This window comes from Hylobates moloch, unplaced genomic scaffold (genome assembly GCF_009828535.3).
Source record: "Hylobates moloch isolate HMO894 unplaced genomic scaffold, HMol_V3 SCAFFOLD_20, whole genome shotgun sequence".
Taxonomy (NCBI): domain Eukaryota; kingdom Metazoa; phylum Chordata; class Mammalia; order Primates; family Hylobatidae; genus Hylobates; species Hylobates moloch.
The window spans coordinates 29,244,085-29,262,959 of record NW_026652295.1 but is presented as its reverse complement, the minus strand read 5'-3'; the positions used below and the strand labels follow the sequence as shown (position 1 = coordinate 29,262,959).

Here is an 18,875-nt window from a genome sequence, read left to right as displayed (position 1 = left end):
TATTTAACACTGAGGGGTAAGTAAGGCCAAACTTTCCCAACCATTAATCCTTTCTGGGAAAAATTCCAATACAGGTAGATTTACTTTTCTATATCTTTTTCACAACCTTGGAAGATACGTTAGTCACCCCTGTTGTGGATAATTAGAAAAAGGAGAAAATGGAGGTAAGAGAAAATGCGAATGTGCTGGATATTTTCTGAGGTTTGACCATCCTGCATTCTCTTCTCCTCTGAGAACAGTCATTGGATTCCTTGGAGAACTACCTGTGTGCATTCCTCATGAGCTATGGTTAAGGTGTGCTTTTTCCCCAGCCTTTACCTAGACTAGGCTGATCAGATTCTCTCTGCTAGGGCTTTGAATGATGAACAAAAGTGGAAAGGATAGAAAAAACCCTTTGTCACTTACTCATTTCAGCAGGTAGCCAGGACAACACCGTCGATTCCTGCTACCTCATCCGCTGGAGCTACCCTGGTTCTTTGTTTCCTGAGCCTGATTCTCTGGCCTTCTTTTGATTCTGTGAGCTATTCAATATTCTCCCAAGACTCATCTATTCTGTTCAAGTTAAGGACAATCATTTTTGTGGCTTGAAGCCAAAGAAATGCAAATGCCAAGGAAGAAAATTAGAAGCTCTTTAGAAAAGTTAAAGGAAGCCGGCCAGGCGCGGTGGCTCACTCCTATAATCCCAGCACTTTGGGAGGCCAAGGCGGGCAGATCACCCAAGGTCAGGAGTTCAAGACCAGCCTAACCAACATGGAGAAACCCCGTCTCTAATAAAAATACAGAATTAGCCGGGCATGGTGGCACACACTGTAATCCCAGCTACTCGGGAGGCTGAGGCAGGAGAATCGCTTGAACCTGGGAGGTGGAGGTTGCAGCGAGCCGAAATCGAGCCATTGCACTCCAGCCTGGGCAACAAGAGTGAAACTCTCTCTCAAAAAAAAAAAAAAAAAAAAAAGAAAAGAAAAGAAAAGTTAAAGGAAGCCAACGCAAAGTGCACAGGGCTTTAGAAGAACATTTTAAAATTGCTCCTGGCAGGGAAGTGGTTATGATTATGTAAAGAGAACCTAGGCAAGACTGGTCAGACTGCAGGGTTGGATTTTTATGTGTTCTACACGGCAGGAATTTGGGGCAGAGCTGATGTTATATAAGCCTGAGTTGTAAGTTATTTGACGTATGTCATTGTATGCTCATCACAGGATTATTAAATAAAGGTAACTCAAACCATTTTGTATTTAGAGTATCCAAATTATTCTACATTTCTAGAATCACTATAAAATATTTGGGAGTTTGTTTTTTTAAAATGTGTTATTTTGGTGGAGGACTGGAGAGAAAACATGGATCACTAAGAACTCTTCATCAACATTTTATCTTTTAGAAAGTAAAATGAACTACAAGCAGTGGGCCCAGTGCAGTGGCTCCCGCCTATAATCCCAGCACTTTGGGAGGCTGAGGAGGATTACTTGAGTCCAGGAGTTTGAGACCGGCCTGAACAACATAGCGAGGCCCTGTGTCTACAAATAGTCAAAAAGTTAGCCGGACGTGGTGGCACACCATGGTCCCAACAAATCAGGAGGCTGAGGAGGGAGAACTGCCTGAGCTCTGGCAGTCGAGGCTGCACTGAGCCATGATTGCACCACTACACTCAGCCATGATCACACGACTACACTGAGCCATGATCACACCACTGCACTGAGCCATGATCGCACCACTGCACTGAGCCATGATCACACCATTGCACTGCACTCCAGCCTGGGCCACAGAGTGAGACCATGTCTTAAAAAAAAAAAAAAAAAAATACAAGCAATGGAGAGCCTGGGAAGTGTCTAGCAGGGAAACCAGGAGTTGTATCTGTGTTTGTGTGACTGCCCCACATTCCTGCTGGTTCTGCCTCAACAAAAGCTTTCCCCAATCACTCCATCCTACAGTGATCTCACCCTGCTGCGAATGCCTAGAATGCTTGCTCTCTGTACCAACATTCCATTTGTTTGACATTCATCATGGGGATCTGCTGAGTCTTCATATGAGGAAAAGTACTTGTTAAGCTCTAAGATATCAAATAAATGTTAATTATGTTATTAGATAGGTAGATAGATAATAAATAGATGCACACACATATATAGCTACAGATACAGTTACGGTTTTTTGTACTTATATTTATGTGCTGATCTCTTAATTTCCCTTAACTTGGTTATAAACTTAAGGCCCATATTTTATACATCTTTCTGCCTTCCACTGCTCTTAGTTGGAACATATTTGACAATCTACTGATGTTTTAAGTGTAGGAACTAGCCTCTACCAGCTGAAAAATCTGTGAACTATGGCCACTTATTTTCACCACTTTCCTGTGCCCTGGGAGGACTAGATGAGCTCATAGGCACAAAGTGCTGTGGATCAGTTAGTTTCCTGTGGCCGAAGACAGAAGAACTCAGCAGTCTTAGCTCCCTCTTCAACTTCATGCCTTCCTTTCTGAAGAAGCATGGGTCATGTATGTGATCAGAAATGGGCTTCCATTTCTCGATACAAGAGTTCTGAAGAAGTGGTTTCTGGATCTCTGAATGGGCAGTGTGCGATACAATCTAATGAGAGATGACTGATCTTGACTCTTTTAAAAGTGTCAAAAGCACATTGAAGCCATTAGCCTATACCAAGCATTTTCCCAATGCAGCATTTTCTCTTCCCCCACCCTGTCTGTCATCCAGCCTAGTGCTGCCCAACAAATCTTTCTGTAATGATGGAAATGTTCTATTTCCGTGTTTTCCAATATGGTAATCACTGGCCACATGGGATTATCGTGCTCTTGAAATGTGGCTAATGAAACTGAGAAACTGAATTTTAAATTTTTACTTATTAGAATTTACATTCAAATAGCCACATGCAGCCGGGCGCAGTGGCTCACGCCTGTAATCCTAGCACTTTGGGAGGCCAAGGTGGGCAGATGACCTGATGTCAGGAGTTCGAGACCAGCCCAGCCAACAAGGTGAAACCCCGTCTCTATTAAAAATACAAAACTGCTGGGCGCGGTGGCTCACGCCTGTAATCCCAGCACTTTGGGAGGCCAAGGCGGGTGGATCACAAGGTCAGGAGATCGAGACCATCCTGGCTAACATGGAGAAACCACGTCTCTACTAAAAATACAAAAAATTAGCTGGGCGTGGTGGCGGGAGCCTGTAGTCTCAGCTACTCAGGAAGCTGAGGCAGGAGAATGGTGTGAACCCGGGAGGCGGAGCCTGCAGTGAGCTGAGATCGCGCCACTGCACTCCAGCCTGAGCAACAGAGTGACACTCTGTCTTAAAATAAATTAATTAATTAAGTAATTAATAATAAAAATACAAAAATTAGCTGGGCATAGTGGCACAAGCCTGTAATCCCAGCAACCTAGGAGGCTGAGGCAGGAGAACCGCTTCAACCCGGGAGGCAGAGGTTGCAGTGAGCCAAGACTGTGCCACTGCATTCCAGCCTGGGCGACAAGAGTGAGACTCCATCTCAAAAAATAAAATAAAATAAATAGCCACATGCTACTGTATTAGACAGCGTAGACCTAAATTAAGAGACTCTGGGTTTCTTTATTCATTCATTTATTTATTCATCATTCAACCAAAACCACTGAGTACCTAGTATATATCAATCAGGCACAGTGCTGAATACTGACAGTGGGTTCAGTGATTAGTCTCTCACCTGAAAAACCCCAAAATCTGTTTGAGGAAACAAATGATCTTTGGGGATGGCCTCAAGACCTTAAAGCGTCTTCTAGTTACACCACCTCCTCCTGAGAAAAGTATCTGGGAGCAAGTCTTTGGGCATAGGTCACCCTGGAGATAATCTTCCGGCCCTGACCTCATCTACTAAATTAGGATCCTTGCTTGAGCTAGGGGCACTTCTCAACGGCTGGCAAGAGGCCAGTGATACAGCCAGAGGTGAGAATACCCAAAAAGGTTACTGTATTCCGGGAAGTGTGTACACAACCCATTCAGAGTCTCCGTGTAAGACATAAGCAAGGACATGAACATCAGAGCAGTGTAAAACCCCAAAGACAAAAAGAGCTAGGTCAGTGGGTTGAATAATAACATTAATAATGAGGATTGTTGAGAGGCAGGAAAGCGTGGAGGTCAATAGCTTTGTCTCTGGAGACAAACTTCCTAGATGCCAAACTCAACTCTGTCATTCCCCTGCTTCACAGAGTTCTGTGCTGTCACTGCACCTGTATAATGGGTGTTGTCATGCCCTCCTCTCAGAGGTGTACCATGAAAATTAAGTGAATTAAAACATACAGTTGTCCGGGCATGGTGTTTCACACCTGTAATCCCATCATTTTGGGAGGCTGAGGCAGGAAGATCATTTGAAGCCAAGAGTTTGAGACCAGCCTGGGCAACAAAGTGAGACCCTATCTCTACAAAAAAAAAAAAAAAAATTTAATTAGCTGGGCATGGTGGCACATGCCTGTAGTCCTAGAAACTCAGGAGGCTAAAGTGGCAGGATTGTTTGAGCCCAGGAGTTTGGGGCTATAGTGAGCTATGATGGCACCACTGCACTCCAGCCTGGGCGACAGTGGAAGATCTTGACTCTAAAAACAAACAAACAAGCCAAGCATGGTGGCTCATGCCTGTAATCCCAGCATTTTGGGAGGCCGAGGCAGGCAGATCACGAGGTCAGGAGTTCAAGACCAGCCTGGCCAACACAGTGAAACACCATCTCTACTAAAAATACAAAAATTAGCCGGGTATGGTGGCACATGCCTGTAATCCCAGCTAATCGGGAGGCTGAGGCAGGAGAATTGCTTGAACCTGAGAGGCAAAGGTTGCAGTGAGCCAAGACCGTGCCATTGCACTCCAGCCTGGGCAACAGAGTGGGACTCCATCTCAAAATCAAAAACAAAAAACAAACAAACATGGAGTTGAACCCAGGTAGATGGGCTCTAGCATCTATGCTCTGACAAATAGGTATGCCGCTAGGCTTTGGAATGAGATAGACCTAGGTTCACATCTAACTCCCATTACTTCTTGGTTACACAATCTTAAGAAAGTGAATTGCCTCATTGAACCTCATTTTTCTCATCTGTAAAATGGGTGTATAGATAAAATAACAGTTGGGGTTATGAAGGCTTAATGAATTGATTTGAGTATAGCTCTTAAAACAGTGCCTATGCCGGGCATGGTGGCTCACGCCTGTAATCCTAGCACTTTGGGAGGCCGAGGCGGGTGGATCATGAGATCAGGAGATCGAGACCATCCTGGCTAACATGGTGAAACCCCATCTCTACTAAAAATATGAAAAATTAGCCAGGCGTGGTGGTGGGCGCCTGTAGTTCCAGCTACTCGGAAGGCTGAGGGAGAGAATGGCATGAACCTGGGAGGCGGAGCTTGCAGTGAGCCGAGATCGCGCCACTGCACTCCAGCCTGGGCTACAGACAGAGCAAGACTCTGTCTCAAAAAAAAAAAAAACACAGTGCCTCTGAGGCATCATACATGCTCAGGTGTGAGGGCTAGTGTCACTTCACACTACACCACAAGACCTGGGCAGAGCCAGTCACTGCAGACAGAGATGCTGAGCCACAAGAGGTCTGGGCAGGAAGGCAGGGTGTGCTCCTGGGGCTGCCACTGGGCACTGGAAGCCACTGTGGCTTCCGGAAGACATGCTTGTTCTTCAAGGGGCAGATTACTGGCCACTGAGATGGCTGCATTCCAGCCCATCTCTGTCCCTTGAGGTAGTCTGAGTGGCAACCTGTTCTCTAACAAACAAAACAGTGTTGGCATATTTTAAGCAAGAATTTACAAGAGGAACATTTTGATGCAGCTTCTTTAAAACAGTTCTGTCAGTATGAAACGGTAAACCACTTTGGAAAACAGCATAGCAACTTCTTTTCTTTTCTTTCTTTCTTTTATTTATTATTATTTTTTTTTTTTGAGATGGAGTCTCGCCAGGCTGGAGTGCAGTGGTGCAATCTTGGCTCACCGTGCAATCTCCAACTCCCTGGTTCAAGCGATTCTCCTGGCTCAGCCTCCTGAGTAGCTGGGATTACAGGCACGCACCACCACGCTCAGCTAATTTTTGAATTTTTAGTAGAAACGGGGTTTCACCATGTTAGCCAGGCTGGTCTCGATCTTCTGACCTCATGATCTGCCCGCCTCCGCTTCTCAAAGTGCTGGGATTACAGGCGTGAGCCACCGAGCCCAGCCCTTATTTTTTCTTTTTTTAGAGTGGGGTCTTGCTCTGTCTCCCAGGCTGGAGTGCAGTGGTGTGAACGTGACTTACCACAGCCTTGACCCCTGGATTCAAGTGATCCTTCCACCTGAGCCTCCCAGAGTAGCTGGGACCACAGGTGCGCACCACAACGCCTGGCTAATTTTTTAATTTTGTAGAGACGAGGTCTCTCCATGCTGCCCAGGCTGATCTCAAACTCCTGGGCTCAAGAAATCCTTCTGCCTTTAGGCTGGGCATGGTGGCACACACCTGTAATCCCAGCACTTTGGGAGGCCAAGGCGGACTGATCACTTGAGGTCAGGAGTTTGAGACCAGCCTGATCAACATGGTGAAACCTGTCTCTACTAAAAATACAAAAATTAGCTGGGCGTGGTGGTGCAAGTGCTGGGATCACAGGTGTGAGCCACTGGGCGAAGCAGCAATTTCTTACTAAGCTAAATATGCACCTAGTTATACTACTTCTAGACATCTGCTCAAGAGAAATAAGAATACATATCTTCAAAAAGAGTTGTCTATGAATGTTCATAGTAGCTTTATTCATCATTTCCAAAAATAAGAAAAAAACCACAATGTCCATCAATGGTGAATTAATAAGCCAACTGTCATATATTTATACAATGGAATGCTATCCAGAAGTAAAAAGGAAAGAACTACTGAATCATGCCATGACATGGATGAATCACAAAAATATTATACTGAGCAAAAGATTCTGGACACAAGAGTGTCTACTGTAGTGTCTTTCTCTCTTTCTTTCTTTTCTTTCTTTCTTTCTTTCATTCTTTCTTTCTTTTTCTTTCTTCTTTTTTTTGAGACAGAGTTTTGCTCTTATAGCCCAGGCTGAAGTGCAATGGCATGATCTCAGCTCACTGCAACCTCCACCTCCTGGGGTCAAGTGATTCTCCTGCCTCAACCTCCCGAGTAGCTGGGATTACAGCCACCCGCCACCACACCTGGCTAATTTTTAGTAGAGACAAGGTTTCACCATGTTGTTCAGGCTGGTCTTGAACTCCTGACCTCAGATGATCCTCCCGCCTCAGCCTCCCAAAGTGCTGGGATTACAGGCATGAGCCACTGTGCCCAGCCTGTAGTTTCATCTATATGACATTCTAGAACAGGCAAAACTGTTAGGTTAGAAGTCTGATCAGTGGTTGCTATAGGGGATGGGGACAGGACTGACTACAAAGGGATGTGGGGAACTTTTGGGGGTGATGGAAAGCTATATCATAATGGTGGAGGCCTTTACACAAACTATATGCATTTATCAAAACTCATCAAAAACTACTTCTAAGAAGGATGAATTTTACTGTATTTAAATTATACTTCAATCTACCTGACTTTTTAAAACAAAATGCAGTATCACCAAATACTACCAAATTTTATGTGAAAGGCTCAGGGTCAGAGACAGGATGAGTTCAACCCACAGGGATAGGTTGAGAATATCTGGTTTATACATTTCTTACTGATTTTTTTTTTTTTTTTTTTTTTTTGAGAAGTCTTGCTCTTGTCCCCCAGGCTGGAGTGCGATAGTGTGATCTCGGCTCACTGCAACCTCCGCCTCCCGGGTTCAAGCGATTCTCCTGCCTTAGCCTCCCAAGTAGCTGGGATTACAGGCGCCTGCCACCGTGCCCGGCTAACTTTTGTATTTTCAGTAGAGATGGGGTTTCACCATGTTGGCCAGGCTGGTCTCGAACTCCTGACCTCAGGTGATTTGCCAGCCTCGGCCTCCCAAAGTGCTGAGATTACAGGAATGAGACACCGTGCCTGGCCACTGATTTTTTTTTTAATGGTGACAATTTAATAATAATTTTAGGCCTTGTCAAGAGGTTACCAGTATTAAGATGGCTGCATCTCAATGGCACATGCCTCTCCTGGCAATCAAAAAGATAAATAGACAAATGACTATAATATCGTGTGTGTGATGCTTTGAGAGATTTGTATACAATGTAGATGAACTAATTCTGGATGGCAGGTTCAGGAGCGGTTTTTTCCCAGGAGAATAGTGAGGAAAAGGGAAAAGAAATAGAACGGTTATAGGGTCCAGTGGGTAAGAGTTTGGCATTTGTGAGAAAAAGGACAAAATTAGAGATCCACAACATCAAGAAGCAATGGGGGTGTTGAAAGAGAAAGCCTGCAAGGTGCCTGGATTTGGGTTGGGAGCTCAGAGAGTTTGGAGCCACTGAACTTACTAAAGCAGGCATGGACATGGTCAAGTCTGTCTTTGAACAAGAAAGCCCTGCAGGGTATAGAAGGTGAACTGGAGGAACAATAGTTAGGAAGGTTCTTTGTGGCCCGTGATTGTCCCATTTTCACTAAAATAAAATGTGCCTTTTTGGTAGTGAACTGTTCTGAATGCCAAAAGTACTAGGTAAGTTGGTCCCAACTGGAATATTGCAGCCCTGAGGGTGGCTCGGCTGCCCAGTCATTTGGTACCCCCTTTTTCTTTCCTGAACCAGGGAATCTCAGCTCTCAAGAAATCTATTAATTCAGGCTCCCAGGGTCAGCACCACTTGGTCTGTATCAGAGACACAGCAGTCACACGCGCAAACCCAAATTGTCATGGCTGACAGTGGAGGCCTCAGCAGGGCCAAGGAGCACAGCGATTTGCAACCTCCCCTTGTGTGCAATTCCCCTTCTGTGGTAGGTGGGATTCCCAACCTGGGGAAAGAAATGACCAAGTGTCTGGGAAGGGAAAGTGTCATAAAAGAGCCAGGGCCCAGGAGCTAGGATGACAGTGGCCTGAGGCCCAGACACTCTAGGGAATCCGTGAGACGTGGAGAGAAAACATGAGGGAAAGCAGAGCTACTGTCTGGCCGGCCCAGCTTCCTCTTTTATGAGCTCATGGGCAAAGCCAGGCCAGGCAGAGGGTGCTAGAGATTGAGTGAGCTTGTTTTTTCCCTAACTTGGTTCTGAGTCACACATGGCATCTATCCTTCCCAGAAAACCGCCTCAGGGCTCACCCCTTGGCAGCCCACCAAGCCCCAGTACTGACACGCGATCCCCACTGGGTAGGGCCAGGGAGCTGCAGACAGGCCATCCCCAGCACCCGCCTCTGCCCCTGGAGAGGCCTCTTGGGGAATGAACTGTCCCTCCCAACCTTGGAAGAAAAGAGCCTATGGCAGCTGCTTTGGAGGGTAGGCCGGAGGCACGTCCAACTTTTGAGCACACATGGGAGACGATGCTGAATCATGGGGTTTCAGAGGAGGAGAAACATTAGACAGCCTTTAATTTATGCCTTTCACTTTGTAGATCAACTCATCCAGTAAACACAGGATGTCTGAAAAGGCTGGACAAAAGGGGAAATATTTTATTTGTTGTGCATTTTTCCCCTATGATTATGTTTTGACTTAAATCTCAATCAAATTCTCCAATGGCTGACACTGGAGCTGTCTACAGAGAAATGCAGGCTGCTTCCCACGGGAACAACACTGTAACAGTAATGACATCAACGATCTTGTATTTCTAGCCTTTTCAGCAGCCTGTATTGATTGACAGGCACAGTTCTAGGCACTGAAAATAGAGCAGTACACAAGATAGATAAAGTCCTGCTCTGGTAGAGTTATAATCTGGTGGGAAAGAAACCAAGACCAAAGGAGGAGCCACAACACTGGGGTCCAAAGAAGCCAGCTTTGGCAGGAGGAACAGGAATGCTGGGCCCTTTCCCAGCTCCCGGCTCAGCTCATAGCAGCCTCCAGGGTAGCTGGGTTGAGTTGGGCTGGGTCAGGCTGAGCTGCATCCCAGGGTAGGGTCATTGTGCCACTTTTGTGACCTTGCCTTGGTGCTCCCGGAACTCTTGCCATGGTTTTGCGTCAGGGGAACAGCCAGGGCCTGATTTGGGGCCTCCTAGAGCCTAGATGAACATCTTTAGGGATCATTTATTAACTTGCTGCCTAGAACTCACCACCCCACTCTACCCCCATGCCTCTGGAGAATTGTTGCAGCTAAAATGTAGGTGGGAGGGGGTGTTTAAAATCCCCTGTTCCTTGTCAGTATAGTGGTGAGTAAAAACAAATTTTTTTTTTTTTTTTTGCTGGGTGCGGTGGCTCACGCCCGTAATCCCAGCACTTTGGGAGGCCAAGGGGGGCAGATCATGTGAGGTCAGGAGTTTTCGAGACCAGCCTGGCCAACATGGCGAAACCTCGTCTCTATCAAAAATACAAAAATTAGCCAGGCATGGTGGCCTGCACTACTCGGGAGGCTGAAGCAGGAGAATCGCCTGAAACCGGGAGGCAGAGGTTGCAGTGAGCTGAGATTGTGCCACTGCACTCCAGTCTGGATGACAGAGTAAGACTTTTTTTTTTTTTTGAGACAGAGTTTCACTCTTGTCGCCCAGGCTGGAGTGCAGTGGTGCAATCTCAGCTCACTGCAACCTCTGCCTCCCTGGTTCAGGCAATTCTCCTGCTTCAGCCTCCCGAGTAGCTGGGATTACAGGCACACGCCACCACGCCCAGCTAATTTTTGTATTTTTGGTAGAGATGGGGTTTCGCCATGTTGGCCAGGCTGGTCTCGAACTCCTGACCTCGTGATCCACCCACCTCGACCTCCCAAAGTGCTGGGATTACGGGCGTGAGCCACTGCGCCCAGCCAAACTAAATTTTTTAAATAAATAAAGGCCAGAGTCTGTGGCTCACGCCTGTAATCCCAACACTTTGGGAGGCTGAGGCAGGAGGATCGCTTGAGCCCAGGATTTTGAGACCTGCCTGGGTAACATGGCAAGACCCTGTCTCTACCAAGATAAATAAAAATTAGCTGGGCATGGTGGCACGTGCCTGGAGTCCCAGCTACTCAAGAGGCTGAGGTGGGAGGATCACTTGAGCCCAGGAGGTTGAGGTTGCAGTGAGCCACGTTTATGCCACTGCACTCCAGCCTGGGTGAGAGAGTGAGACCTTGTCTCAAAAAATAAATAAATACATACATAAAAAATAAAATCACATTAGTTGAACAGCAACTAGGAATGCAGAAGTCTTTGCTTCTCTGGAAAATAAAGAGCCACAAAACCTGCCTGATATGGAGAGGGAGGGAGAGCGGAGTAAAAAGAGAAAGAGAACTTGTATCTCCTAGTGATGTTAGCAGTCAGAGGTTATTTTCTCATTCCAGTTCCCTACTCCTGGGTTGGCTCACTGCTGCCCATCCCTGTTCCAAAGCAGTCCCTCTTCTCATAATTATAATAATGCCCCTGCTCCATGCAAGAAGCACCTACTATGTGCCCAGAAGGAGTACATTTATATTCTTAATCTTTGCAGTTACCTAGAGGTCAATTTTCCCATTTATCAATTGAGGAAACAGATTTTCAGCAACATTAAGTAACTGGCCCAATATTGCCTAGTTAATAAGTAGCAGAGCTGGCACTCAAACCCAATTTCGTCTAACACTGCTAGATTACAATATGTTCTTTTTGCTATTCCATGTTTCCTTTCTATCTTAAACCCATCTCAAGTCAACAAGTAGTTATTGAGGATCTACTGAATACCAGGTGCAGCTAAAAAGCTTTCACTTGTCATTCCCTAACCCCAGGACCCTGGCACAGTCCCTTCACCCTGCTTTCCTTTCTCAGATGCTTCCATTTCCAAATCTCTGCCTCCCTTTCCCCTGCCCATTCTGCCTCCGCCAGTGCCCATTCTTGCCGTCCCCCGTTCTGGGCCTGTGGTCAGCAGTGCAGCAGTACCAGGTGGGGCAGCAGGCCTGACTCACTCCTATGTCAAGGATTGTAAAGGGCGCGGGCCAGGGCTTTGCTGTCGCTGTCGTCACTGCACAATTGTTCCTGATTCAGCGGCGGATCACCTGAGCCACACCTGAGTGCCCCCAACCTCCTCTTTGAAGAGCAAACATGGGGGCCTCTAAAGGAACATGGCTAGATAAACAGACCTCTCTGGAGATGAGGTTTAGTTCCTCGGAGGAGATAGATTTAAGAATATTTATTAAGCTCCTACTAGGTGACAGCCAAGTACTGGAGATACTACAGAGATCTAATGAGAAAAAGGTCAGATATGGCCCTGTACCTTCCTGGAGATTATACTGCAGTAGGTGGGACAAACAACAGCAAAAAGCAAATACATAAAATGATCCCCCAATGTGATATGTGTCATGAAGAAAAACAAGAGGCTGAGAAGGAGGCTAGCGGTGGTGATGGATCAAGGCAAAAGTCAAACGAGGGAAATGAAGGAACATGGTGATCTGGAGAGCTGGAAATGGAAGAGGCTAAGGGCCTGTTTCTCCAGGATCAGGGCAGTGGGAGCCAGTCCAGTTGCTTGTCTCAGCCCCTGGCACTTTCTGGCCTTAACTCATTCCCCAGCCTGCACTCCCCCACCCCCTTATTGGCTTAATGATTCACCCCCAACCTTTCCCTAGCTTCCTGCGTGGCAGGAAGGAGCAGGAGCAGAGCCCTCGGGCTCTGAGGGTAGCAGGAATGGGGATGGGATTGGTTGGGAATGGTGAGCAGTCCGGGTTCTCAGGTCTTCTCTTTGTCCCATTCTGGTCTTGCCACAAAGAAAGGTCTCTCTGGGCTGGGAGGACAGTGAGGATAACTAGACCCAGCTGGAGGCCCAGATTCCAGATGTGGGAGGTAGTGGCAAAACAAGATCCTGGCATCCCCTTCATTTCCCCTCCTCTGCCTAATGCCCTAGAGAAATTTTCCATCATAAACAACCAATGCATTCCTAACCTTTGGTGCTTCTCTCTCTCTCCCACCCACTAGTTTTCTTCCACCATCACTGTCTCCCCCTACTCCCAATTTATGTTTATGTGAGTGTGAGGGTCTGTCCACATGTGTAAGTAGTCATGGGTTTATGTTGGTCATTGTGTAGCGTGCGAGTTGCCTTGGAATAAGGATGTTGGGGGTGGGGGTGGGCTCCCTGTGCTTGGGTGTAAATGTAAGAATGATGGCAGGTGTGAAGGCAGGCGTGGGAAAGTAATGCGCCTTTGTTTACAGAGTAGGTGTGTTTTATGCCAGCCAGGAAGAAGTGTGCAATGTGGAAGGGATCTTGTGTATTTAGATAAGAGTAGCGAGTATAAAATAAAATGACTTGTAGGCCCAGGAGTTGTACACAGAGCAGTAGTGTATCTATTTCTAGCCGGTTGTGGCCTGTCCTCTTATTTGTGTTCCTACATGTTCTTGATTGAAAAATCCCTTTAAGTGTTTCCTAAGTGGGAGGGGAGAAAAGTGTTTCCTGTTTGGTGTCTGTGTAAGAATTGTCCCAGCTTTTCTAAAGACGTTGTACATTTGTATGAGTGGTTGGGAGGAGTGTAGTCACATCTCAGAAGCTTGGTGTGACCCAGCCAAGGTGGGAATACTACATGCACACCTACAGTTGTACATTTCACCTGGCATTTAACAAGATTATTGAGCAACTGCTGCCTACAAGGTACCATGCTGGGTTCTCTGGAGGACACAAAGACGTGTACGACACAAAGACGTGTACGACACAGCCTCCAATGGAAGAGATCATATATGTATTCATTTTGTGCACCAGGCTTAAAATGGTAGAAAGATCTGAGCCAGATTTATTTCAAATCTCTGGAGTCATCTCAGATCTTTTCATCCTCTTGCTGTTGGCAACCCTCCCTCTCCCATGCTCCCTTCCCCTAATGATATCCATCTCATTGCCCAATTCTGATTATCTTATGCTAGGAATGTCTCTTAGGGCCACCTTCTCAGGCTCTTGTTATCATCTACCTGAGCCCCTCCAACAGCCTCTTGTCTCCTGCCTTAGTCTCTCCCCGTCCAGAGCATCACTCCTCATCCCAATCAGTTCCCTGCTTGAATTTTCCTCCCTTTATCTCATCCAGCAACCCACAAGCTCTACAGTCTAGAGTGAAACCCAGGCTCCTTGGCCGGGCGCAGTGGCTCAAGCCTGTAATCCCAGCACTTTGGGAGGCCGAGGCGGGCGGATCACGAGGTCAAGAGATCAAGACCATCCTGGCTAACACGGTGAAACCCCGTCTCTACTAAAAATAGAAAAAATTAGCCGGGCGTGGTGGCGGGCGCCTGTAATCCCAGCTACTCGGGAGGCTGAGGCAGGAGAATGGCGTGAACCCGGGAGGCGAAGCTTGCAGTGAGCCGAGATGGCGCCACTGCACTCCAGCCTGGGGGACAGAGAAAGACTCCGTCTCAAAAAAAAAAAAAAAAAGAAACCCAGGCTCCTGACCTGGCAGCTCTGCTCTCCCCACTCTGCCCAATTCCACTCCTTTCCAGACATTATTACTTCCCAGTACTCCGTTACAGGAAACTTACTCTGAGATTGTTTTTCTTGTGATTCCCCAAACACATCCTGTACTTTTCCAGCTCAAGGTCTTTGCTAATTCCATTCTTACAGTCATCCTCCACATCTGAATTTGTCATATCCCACCCACTGTTCAAGGTCACCTCCAGTGCCACTCTTCCATGAAGCCTCCCCTGATTGATTGGACAGATGTGAACACTAGCTCTTTTGGGTCCCCCTTAACACTTAGCCTTCAGTTTTCTTAGGTTTTTGTGTTTTTGTTTTTGTTTTTTTGTTTTGTTTTGTTTTTGTTTTTTTTGAGACAGGGTCTCACTCTGTCACCCAGGCTGGAGTGTAGTGGCACGATCTCGGCTTGCTGCAACCTCTGCCTCCTGAGTTCAAGCAATTCTCCTGTCTCAGCCTCCCGAGTAGCTGGGATTACAGACATGCGCCACCACGCTTGGCTAATTTTTGTATTTTTAGTAGAAACAGGGTTTCACCATGTTGACCAGGCTGATCTTGAATCCTGACCTCAAATGATCCACCCGCCTCGGCCTCCCAAAGTGTTGGGATTACAGGTGTGAGCCACCGTGCCCGGCCTTTCTTAGGATCTTCAAGAAAGCTTGCCTTTCCTTCAGGCAGAAACTCAATGTAACAAAAAAAGAGACAGAGAGCAACAGAGAGACAGAGAGATAGCTCTCCTGGCCATGGTTCCCTCCTCATGCCGGAGGGTAAGGCCCTCATGGCTGGAGTATCAGCTTTATCTGGCTTTCCTCAGGCAGCTGCATGGCACAGCACTTACACTGAAACTAGCCTTGGGACTCTCAACAGTAGTACACTCAACAGAGGGCACCTGAAACCGGTGAATGCTCAAAAGATGTTAAATTCTGCGCGGTGGCTCCCAGCACTTTGGGAGGCCGAGGCAGGCACATCGGTTGAGCTCAGGAGTTCAAGACCAGCCTGGGCAACGTGGCAAAACCCTGGCTCTACAAAAGGATACAAAATTTTATATATATATATATATATTATATATATATATTATATATATATATATTTATATATATATATATAATATATATATATATTAGCCAGGCATGGTGGTGCTCACCTGTGGTCCCAGCTACGCAGGAGGCTGAGGTAGGAGGATGGCTTGAGCCAAGAGGCGGAGGTTGCAGTCAGCCGAGATCATGCCACTGCACTTCAACCTGGGCAACAAAGCCAGACCCTGTCTCAAAAAAAAAAAAAAAAAAGTTAAATTCTGTGTCCATGAGCAGCTGTCTGTAAGGAAGTTATGGAAATGTGGATCTGCTTTAAGTTGAGTAATTACCATTACTGTAACATTTGTATAATGTCTCACAATTTAGAATGTTTGTCCCATAAATTTGGTTGTTTGACTTACAGTAAGGGGCAAATCTCAGTGGCTGCTAACCTATTGCCTTTGTATTTGTGGCCCTCTGTACCAGCCTTTATGTGAATATTTCTGCACACTCCTAAGAGAGTAGTTTTGCTGAACTGTCCCTATGCAGTCTTTGCACCTTTACCATGTACATGTGTGTTGGTATGTGTATGTGGTATGTTTTCCTTTTTTTCCAGGATTTCATTCTTTTTATGGCTGAATAATATTTAATTGTGTATTATTATTGTTGTCGTCGTTATTTTATAGTGACAAGGTCTCACTATGTTGCCCAGGCTCCTGAGCTCAAGTGATCCTCCCACCTCAGCCCCCCAAAATGCTAGGATTACAGGTAAGAGCCACCATGCCCCACCATTGTGTATTACTTTTTTAATCTTTCTATCCTTCCCTCCCCCCCCAACTTTTATTTTAGATTCTGGGGTATATGTGCAGGTTTGTTACCTAGGTATACTGCATGATGCTGAGGTTTGGGGTACGAATGATCCTGTCACCCAGGTACTGAGCATAGTACCCAATAGTCGGTGTTTCAACTTTTGCCTTACTCCCTCCGTCCTTCTTCTAGTAGTCTCAAGTTGCTATTGTTGCCATCTTTATGTCCATGAGTTCCCAATGTTTGGTTCCCACTTATAAGTGAGAATGTGTGGTATTTGGTTTTCTATTCCTGAGTTAATCCGCTTAGGATAATGGCCTCCAGCTGCATCCATGTTGCTGCAAAGCACATAATTTTGTTCTTTTGTATGGCTACGCGGTATGTGTCTTCATGTGTGCTCAGGCAGGCAGGTTTGTGTCTGTGTGCTAGTGTGTTCGTTTCTCCCTTAATCTTGACTATTTCTGTAACAATTTCCTTCTTGGGGAGTTTATATTCTAAGGACACCTACAAGTGCATGAATGCGTGCATGTAACTGGGTCAGTATTGTAGCAGGATGGCCTGATCTCCAATAAAAAGCCCTCTTGGCAGGGCGCGGTGGCTCACGCCTGTAATCCCAGCACTTTGGGAGGCCGAGGCGGGCAAACCAAATACCATACATTCTCACTTATAAGTGGGAACCAAACATTGGGAACTCGTGGACATAAAGATGGCAACAATAGCAACTTGAGACTACTAGAAGAAAGACGGAGGAAGCGAGGCAGATCACGAGGTCAGGAAATCAAGACCATCCTGGCCAACATGGTGAAACCCCGTCTCAACCAAAAATACAAAAATTAGCTGGGCGTGGTGGCGCATGCCTGTATTCCCAGCTACTCGGGAAGCTGAGGCAGGAAAATCGCTTGAACCAGGGAGTCAGGGGTTGCAGTGAGCCGAGATCGCGCCTCTGCATTCCAGCCTGGCGACCGAACGAGACTCCTCCGTCTCCAAAAAAAAAAAAAAAAAAAAAAAGCCCTCTTGGCTCCCTAGTGCTGAGGCCTGTGAGGGATCCTGTGGCTAAACCATCTCCTAGGCTGTCGTGAGCCCCTCTCCAGATGCCACATGCTCCGACATGTGCTTGCAGCTCAGGATCTCACCCACCCCCACTCACGACTCACACACACAGTGTGCAGTTGGGCGCCTAGGATTGTGCGTGCCAAGTCTCCACCCACTCCTTTTGTTTAATCGTCGGAATTTCCAGCCGGCTGCTGCCAACCGCTCCCCAGCTGCAGGAGGAGGAGTTAGAAGGACCCGCCCAATTTCCAGGAGCACATAAATTGCTTCTGCCGGCAGCCGGCCCTCACTTGGCCTTACGCTCCGCTCGGCGCACCATGTGTCACTCTCGTAGCTGCCACCCGACCATGACCATCCTGCAGGCCCCGACCCCGGCCCCCTCCACCAACCCGGGACTCCGGCGGGGCTCCGGTCCTGAGATCTTCACCTTCGACCCTCTCCCGGAGCCCGCAGCGGCCCCTGCCGGGCGCCCCAGCGCCTCTCGCGGGCACCGAAAGCGCAGCCGCAGGGTTCTCTACCCTCGAGTGGTGAGCATCGCCGAAGTGGGCATTCGCGGGGTGCGCTGCCCTGGAGTCACTGGGGAACGACCCGACTCCAGAGGCCTCGACCTGACCTGTCTCCTGTTTTGTCTCCCCTTAGGTCCGGCGCCAGCTGCCAGTCGAGGAACCGAACCCAGCCAAAAGGCTTCTCTTTCTGCTGCTCACCATCGTCTTCTGCCAGATCCTGATGGCTGAGGAGGGTGTGCCGGCGCCCCTGCCTCTGGAGGACACCCCCAGCGCCGCATCCCCGGCGCCCACCCCTGTGCCCCCCGTCCTCGAGCCCTTTAATCTGACTTCGGAGCCCTCGGACTACGCTCTGGACCTCAGCACTTTCCTCCAGCAACACCCGGCCGCCTTCTAACTGTGACTCCCCGCACTCCCCAAAAAGAATCCGAAAAACCACAAAGAAACACCAGGCGTACCTGGTGCGCGAGAGCGTATCCCAGACTGGGACTTCCGAGGCAACTTGAACTCAGAACACTACAGCGGAGACGCCACCCGGTGCTTGAGGCGGGACCGAGGCGCACAGAGACCGAGGCACAGCCAAGCTGGGGCTAGGCCCGGTGGGAAGGAGAGCGTCGTTAATTTATTTCTTATTGCTCCTAATTAATATTTATATGTATTTATGTACGTCCTCCTAGGTGATGGAGGTGTGTACGTAATATTTATTTTAACTTATGCAAGGGTGTGAGATGTTCCCCCTGCTGTAAATGCAGGTCTCTTGGTATTTATTGAGCTTTGTGGGACTGGTGGAGGCAGGACACCTGGAACTGCGGCAGAGTAGGAGAAGAAATGGGGAGGACTCGGGTGGGGGAGGACGTCCTGGCTGGGATGAAGTCTGGTGGTGGGTCGTAAGTTTAGGAGGTGACACTGCATCCTCCAGCATCTCAACTCCGTCTGTCTACTGTGTGAGACTTCGGCGGACCATCAGGAATGAGATCCGTGAGATCCTTCCATCTTCTTGAAGTCGCCTTTAGGGCGGCTGCGAGGTAGAGGGTTGGGGGTTGGTGGGCTGTCACGGGGCGACTGTCGGGATCGCCCAGTATGTTCTGTGAACACAAATAAAATTGATTTACTGTCTGCAGTCTTGAGTGTGTATTTGCAAGCGC

At 47.5% G+C, this 18,875-nt stretch overlaps 1 protein-coding gene across 1 annotated transcript; it reads left to right on the top strand.

The window, feature by feature from the left end:
• The first annotated feature begins 17,515 nt into the window (after nucleotides 1–17,515).
• Nucleotides 17,516–18,482, top strand: IER3 (immediate early response 3). Its single transcript, XM_032140960.2, has 2 exons — nucleotides 17,516–17,754; nucleotides 17,867–18,482. The coding sequence occupies exons 1-2, from the start codon at nucleotides 17,545–17,547 to the stop codon at nucleotides 18,125–18,127; spliced, it is 471 nt and encodes a 156-aa protein (XP_031996851.1). The 5' UTR covers nucleotides 17,516–17,544; the 3' UTR covers nucleotides 18,128–18,482.
• Nucleotides 18,483–18,875: the final 393 nt, after the last annotated feature.